Source organism: Pyrus communis, chromosome 2, assembly GCF_963583255.1.
Source record: "Pyrus communis chromosome 2, drPyrComm1.1, whole genome shotgun sequence".
NCBI classification, from domain to species: domain Eukaryota; kingdom Viridiplantae; phylum Streptophyta; class Magnoliopsida; order Rosales; family Rosaceae; genus Pyrus; species Pyrus communis.
In genome coordinates this window covers 19,284,674-19,291,289 of record NC_084804.1, presented here as the reverse complement: position 1 = coordinate 19,291,289, position 6,616 = coordinate 19,284,674, and the positions used below count along the sequence as shown (strand labels likewise).

Sequence of the window (6,616 nt, the reverse complement as noted above, 5' to 3'; positions counted from 1 at the left end):
GCTTAAGATCCGCCTATTGTAGTTCCGCTTCTTGCTATAACAAAAAGACTTGTCGGAAATCTGATTGATTTAGAAAGGCATGGGAGTCTTTGGGCGTATTTCATACGCTATTTCAATTTTTTTTTATTTTTTATTTGCGCACTTAGGGTCCTGTTTTCGATATTCCCCTTCCTATGCACTTAAGGTCCTGTTTTCTCTACTCACCAACTTTTGTTTAATCCTTTCATTTCTGTGGCTAAAAATTGAAAACGAAATAGTTATCGAACGAGCCCTTGGAAAACCACAATAACAGCAAGCAAAGATGACCAAAACAAAATTGTTTTGTGCATATGAATTATAACTAAACTAAGGTATAAGTTACAGGCAAAAGTAAGTTACAGAATAACAACAAATTAACTAAAATGAAAAGATACCAAGATTTTACGATGGGAATAGAATTGTTCTGACACTAGACCTACACTCCTTGCAATCTACCTTACTCAAAGGGATTGGCATGCTACAGTCCTACGAAACAAGACATTCTAATCTGCATTCATTTACAATCCGACACGACGTAGAGGAGTATGAAAGATTAGGCTCAATCAAACATTCAAGACTGCAAAAGAAAGACGTATAACAATCCATATCCATGCTGCGCCATATAAATCCTAACCATTCGATAATGGGGTCCCATTTTCACGCCCTCTCCTCGTTCACATGATTTGGAACTTCGGCTTGGCTGTCCAAAGGCATATATTGTGCCATTATGGCTCTTATCTCCGAATCCATATATGACTGCAAAAATATAATTGAAAGTATCAGCAACCTGAATCAACAAAAAAAAAAAAAAAAAGCGGAAAAGATTTGTATCCGGACTTTAATTAACTCCACAATAGAATCATCGTTTAACTATAGCAGTCCTCACAGCTTAAAAAGTTGATTAAAAGACTTGTGAATGCAAGGCAAAGTGGATTTCGTAGTCCGAGACACAGCCAAACAGTCTTTAACCATGAAGTCAACACACCAAAATCAATAGTGTGATAGGCACAGTTAGTACCCTCATACTATCTGTAAATCTCATGTCCATTGAATCAACCACAGAAGACAAAATAAAGACGGTAGGAAAGTTTTTGTCAATTTTAACCCTAAAAGCTACCCATATACAAAAATTTGTGTGTGCGCAAGAAAATATGTTCCATTATACGACTGGTCATTTATGGGGTTTCTCTAAACACAGACAATTCTAAAGCAAGACAGTCCATTTCCCTGCCAATAGCTTACAAAGAATAGACGGTTCCACTGTACTTCACCATGAGTTCTATACTTCTATCGACATTTCTAGTTTTTCTTTTTCTGTTAAAACATGTTCTATTTTTTAGATATTCAAAACTTAAAGCAATTGCAGCATAACCAGAGTTCACCTGATGCATCGAGCATCGATAAACACAATTTTATCAACCTCAGGACAACAGCCACCAAAGATGATCCAATAATACCACCATTAATAGGAGACTCCAGCGTTAACAATGATATGTATGAAGTTTGCAATGAAGAAATAAAGCAAAGAAAGCTCACTCGTAATCTGTATTTGTACACTAGGTATGCCCCACCAGCAGCCATCGCCAAGCCTATCAAAATAACCCACACAGCAACCCATGCAGACGACTTTCCCCCACCAGAAGACTTACCTGCAGATTATAAAGGGGAGTACATCAGAATAAGCACTTACAGTATACATATTCAGAAAATGTAAACACTCTCGAATTTCTGGACTCACTTATGCAGGTATCCTGGTCCCTGATATACAGAAGATTCCCACTGCATGAGCAATCATAGCTCCCCCAGGTATTTTTACAGCTACAGTCAGGGCACTGACAGGCTTTCCTCTCTTTGCATTCATCAATATCTAAGGAAAAAATAATTTGAGCAACAATTAGATCCAAGATATGTCATTGCAAAGATTCTGGATGATCGTCTACTTTTTATGTTATATAGGCTGCTTTAATTAATAGCAATGTTAGGAAGTTCAGCCTGCCACAAAACCTCTACACCGATCTCTAGTTGACCACATAAATATAGAACCAAGTTAAATATAACCATTCAGATCTGGAGCAGGATATTTGCTTGACATGGATCACCCACTGGCTTACCACAATGTTTTGGATAAAGCTAAATTTCACTAAATTATTGATAACATGCAGTTTTATAAGATTTCCACCGGGTCCAAGACTCCCAGTATAACTTAACCAGTCGGATGCAAACCAACTGAATAAGAAGCGACAAAACCTAGCTTGTAGATAGTTACATTGTTTCCCATCCTCAATCATTTGAAACTTAAAACACCAAAGCATCCGGAGGAGAATAATAAACATACAGTGCTAGGGGCATAAATTGCTGTGACCAAAAATTCGTTGGCTTTACATATTATTGCAGTTTCGTTGGTGAGTCCCATTACTTCCTATTTGTGCAAGGCCATAGTCTCAGGTTATATACAAAGCCATAGAAGAGTACTCAAGTAGATCTATTCATGAATAGGCATATACAAGCAGACCATTTCAATTCAATATACAGCATAGCAAGGTTAACAACTTCTGTAGCATGTCGTGATGCACCATTGTGTATGCACCATTGTGACATTAATCCATTTGTAAGTTTACGCTGGATCACAATGAAACTTTAAAAATTAACACAACAAAGGAAGCACAGACTTAATTTCGAGTGGTCTGAACTACGTCCTTTTAGATGCATACTACACAGATTTATTCTGTATTACAGTAAAGCTGACAACCAATAACAGGACGTGCCAAGGCAATGATTTTTCTTACCTTCACAACTTTTAACACCATCGCCTTTAAACCCAGGAGGACACTGACACTGGACCTCTCCATTATCCTGTCCAGAAAATAACCTTACTTAAATTTCAATTATTTGATACGAGAATAAAAACCATAGGCCAGAGCAGAGTTTTCTTTTACAGAAAATGGGAATGCACAAAACCACTTACTGTGCAAGCAGTGAATGCATGCCCATCTCGAGCTTCGTGCCAACAACCTCCATTGTTTACCTTGCACCTCCCAGGCCCACTTGCTGGAAATGAAAGGTAATATTCCTCAATGAAAAGTCATAATGCAGAACAAGGAAAAATATGTATGGAAAAAAAGGAAGAAGCTGAGCCTTTTATTTTTTATTTTTTTTAGGCGAATTTGAGCTACTCTTTTATTACAATGAAAAAAAATAAAAGAAACTATATTTTGGTGCAGAATAATTCCCTCAAATTTAGCTTCCCTAGTTAAAATTTATGGCTGTTTTAAGTTATCTTTTATTGTTACCTTCACAGGTAGTGTAACCATCTCCTTTAAATTGCACACCATCAACCAGAGGGCACTCACATACCCTCCCACGAAATGTATCCTGAGGAAACAAACCATAGTCACGAAAAACGAGAGTTAGAATACCCATTACTTTCAATTTTCAAAAAGATATATGATCAGCTAGTGGGTTACAATTTATACCTTGCAGGCTGTGAGGTTGGCTGCTTTATCCTGCCAGCAACCACCATTATTATCCAAGCATTCATTCGTCTCCACATCTACCATGAATACATAGTAAACCAGCACTTTATTTCAGAATGAAAACAATCAGAAGGAGATAAGAAACACCACAATAACAAGAGGGGCCTACCAGTACTCAAACAAACAGCTGGCTCAGTAGTTTCCTCGAACCCAGAACAGATGGCCTTCAGAACTGCACCTTTCTCCAACTTGCCTGCAAGCAAATATTTTAGAGATGGAAGCTTCTCGATTGCTATCTGAGAAATAAAAGAACGAGGACAAACCTCGGTATTGGCGATTATTGACAACAACGGTAGGCAATATGGTTACATCACCTCTTGTTCCTTTCCCAACCTACAAAAAGTGTTCTTGTCAAGCAAGTATAAATAACTAAACCAACATCACCAATTCAAGGAATTGCATTACAGGACCACAATTGCTCAAACATGCTAGAAACATGTTAATGGAGTAAATAAATCTTAAAAAAGAAAATAAATGCGAAAAGAAAAATACCTGAGCATCTTGCTCTTCTTTCAGAACAGTATTTTCAGAGTCCGCATTAGGGTCTCCCATACAATTCTCAATCTTCTTAATATCAAGCCCTGACAACACCACATGAATATTAGAAACTCATTCTACATTAATCATTAATCTTCTTAGAAACATCAAATGCAATATATAATGATTTACCAAGAGATTTAATGACACCATCAGCACATTCCTTGTTGTACTTTTTCTCCTTCATGGGACATCTAATTTGAAAATCAGTTACGTAGTCCCACCATACCCAAGGCTTTTTGGTCTCATTTACCACTCTAAAAACACATAGCTGCCTTAAATTTTCAAGAACCACATCTTTCCCATCGTAACCACTGCTGAAGTCCTGTTCTGGATCAGGAGCACAATATCTTCCATGATTGATACACTGAGACTTGCACTGTTTGCTTAAAGTAAATGCCCGAGGACAGTACCAAGTTATATAATGAGGTGTGAATTGAGTGTAACCGCCTTTTTCAAGTATTTGGGCTGCTCCCCTAAAATCCTTCATAAATTCCATCAACATGTCACATTTAACCCCACATTCATCGTTGCTGTTGGTCCACAGTTCATATTCCACACGATCATCTGGATGTGGAACAGCTTCTCTCCAGTCAAGATTCACATTGACCATATCACCGGCACTGATTGCTTTCTTTAAAATTTCGCCAAACCTTTTTTCAATGAGCGCAGATGGTATTGTTATGTTCTCAATGTATTTGGAAGTTGAACCATCCTCTTCGGGTGAATCCATGGTTATCAATGCCTCCTCAATATTATCAGCAACAAGAACTGCAGAAGCCCCAGCTTTCTGGGCATTCCAAACCTTCAAGGCAAAGAAGCAATCTGGAAAGCACGAACAACAGTTTTTAACTTTTAACACACGAAATGCACAGTTAAAACAGGAGGATAAATACATGTATATTAAAAATCACCGAAGTAGGATCATAAATTTAATATAAGAGACTTTTACAGATACAGACAACAACAATTAAACATATCTGCTAACAAGAAGCAAATTAACCAGACTTAAGAATCGATTGTCTGCACCGACTAAACAAAAGAAGAGCTAAACAAGGCAAATTGATCAGAATTGGCAAAAATGGCATCTCCAAATCCAACCAAAACAGACCAATTGAAGCGTATATTTTTCAATAGCACACAAAATACTCGGAACAGAAGTCAGAATTACAAAAAGTTAACCCCAAAATGAACCGAAACACGCCATTCGAACCGAAAAACTCACAATAGCATACTCAAATTAGCCACAAAGCGTAACTCCCAAATTAACCAAAACTAGCAAAATTGAATCCCAAAACTCATAGAAACTATCAGATTGCTCAAAAATGAAAAAAGGGCACCTCCTAAGTTAACCAAAGCAATCAAATTGAACCTCAAAACTCACAAAAAAGAAAAAATAAATAAATCAAACTATCGAAAAAATTACAAAAAGGGTACCTCCACGATCGACCAAAACGAAAGTTGGGAGAGCTCCGGGGCTCGATTTAAATGTAATCCCAAATTCAGAAAACTCCTTGCATCCCTTCTGATTCTCCTTCGGATACACCACGGCGCCGGCCATGCTGCCGCCGTACTGAGGAATCCCGAAGTTGCCAATGGCACTGTCGTACGTGCCTTTGATTTTATCCGGGGATGTGACCCTCAAGCTGTTCTTCTCCACCACGAATCTCCCATTCGCCATAGACAGCAGCAGAAACCCTAGAAAGAATCTCAGCGCTGCTGATCTCTGCAGCTCCATCATTCCACAAGATAGCAGAAAATAAAAAGATGGGATTTTTGGAATCGAATTTACTGAACACACACAGATAAAGCTAGTGTTTTTTTCTCAATTCTTCACTTGTTGGGTTTGTGAATTTGTTTCTGAAAAACCCAACAAAAAAAAGAAAAAAAAATAGAAACTGTGCTTTAGCTGAATCTGTGGATTTATGAAAATTGTATGAGAAGTTGGAAACGCTAATAAGATCTCCGCTGTCGTATATTGCCCTGCATAAATGTCTTTTACTCCCAACTGATACACTTTTAATATACTTTTTCTTAATTTTATAGTTAATGGAAATTAAGCTAAGTTTGATTAGTGATAGGCGGAGCTATTGACGCTGTATGGGATTCCTAAATTGCCCATGAAACGTGCGATTCACGCCAAAGAATTGAATGGTAGTTTGGTCAGTTCCAGTGACGTCCACATAATCTGGAGTCTGTCAAGTGTCACCTAACATTTTCCCTGAGACCAGAAAAGTCTTCCAACATGTTGCTTCTCTCGATTTTTTCTTTTAACCCATTGTTTACGGGTTTTGAATTTAAAATATTTTACTTGCGGTAAAAAGAAATAGTACTAAACTTTAACATTAAGTAATATTTTTTAATAAAAAGAAATAACATTAGATCGTCATTTTTCTTAATGGAAAATGAGAATGCCGCTTTAGGAGCAGGGTGTCATCTACTTTAAAGCAGTATTAAGGTCAATTATGCACATGAGAGTGGGTAAATTTAACCGTAGATCTATTGTATGCTTTACATATATCAATGAT

At 37.4% G+C, this 6,616-nt stretch overlaps 1 protein-coding gene across 1 annotated transcript; it reads right to left on the bottom strand.

Annotated features, from left to right (window-relative positions):
- Positions 1–302: 302 nt before the first annotated feature.
- Positions 303–6,127, bottom strand: LOC137725448 (vacuolar-sorting receptor 3-like). Its single transcript, XM_068464136.1, has 12 exons — positions 5,526–6,127; positions 4,221–4,913; positions 4,044–4,132; positions 3,815–3,884; positions 3,661–3,744; positions 3,492–3,568; positions 3,309–3,390; positions 2,984–3,066; positions 2,805–2,871; positions 1,757–1,885; positions 1,555–1,667; positions 303–774 (listed from the first exon to the last, which is right to left on the bottom strand). The coding sequence occupies exons 1-12, from the start codon at positions 5,827–5,829 to the stop codon at positions 676–678; spliced, it is 1,890 nt and encodes a 629-aa protein (XP_068320237.1). The 5' UTR covers positions 5,830–6,127; the 3' UTR covers positions 303–675.
- Positions 6,128–6,616: the final 489 nt, after the last annotated feature.

Bases quoted from the DNA above. Each gene is read 5' to 3' on its own strand.
- LOC137725448 (XM_068464136.1), bottom strand. From the start codon at position 5,829: ATGATGGAGCTGCAGAGATCAGCAGCGCTGAGATTCTTTCTAGGGTTT. The intron at 3,569-3,660 runs GTAGGCCCCTCT...TATTCATGGTAG, and splicing joins AGCTGTTTGTTTGAGTACTG to ATGTGGAGACGAATGAATGC. The intron at 1,668-1,756 runs GTGAGTCCAGAA...TATAATCTGCAG, and splicing joins GGACCAGGATACCTGCATAA to GTAAGTCTTCTGGTGGGGGA.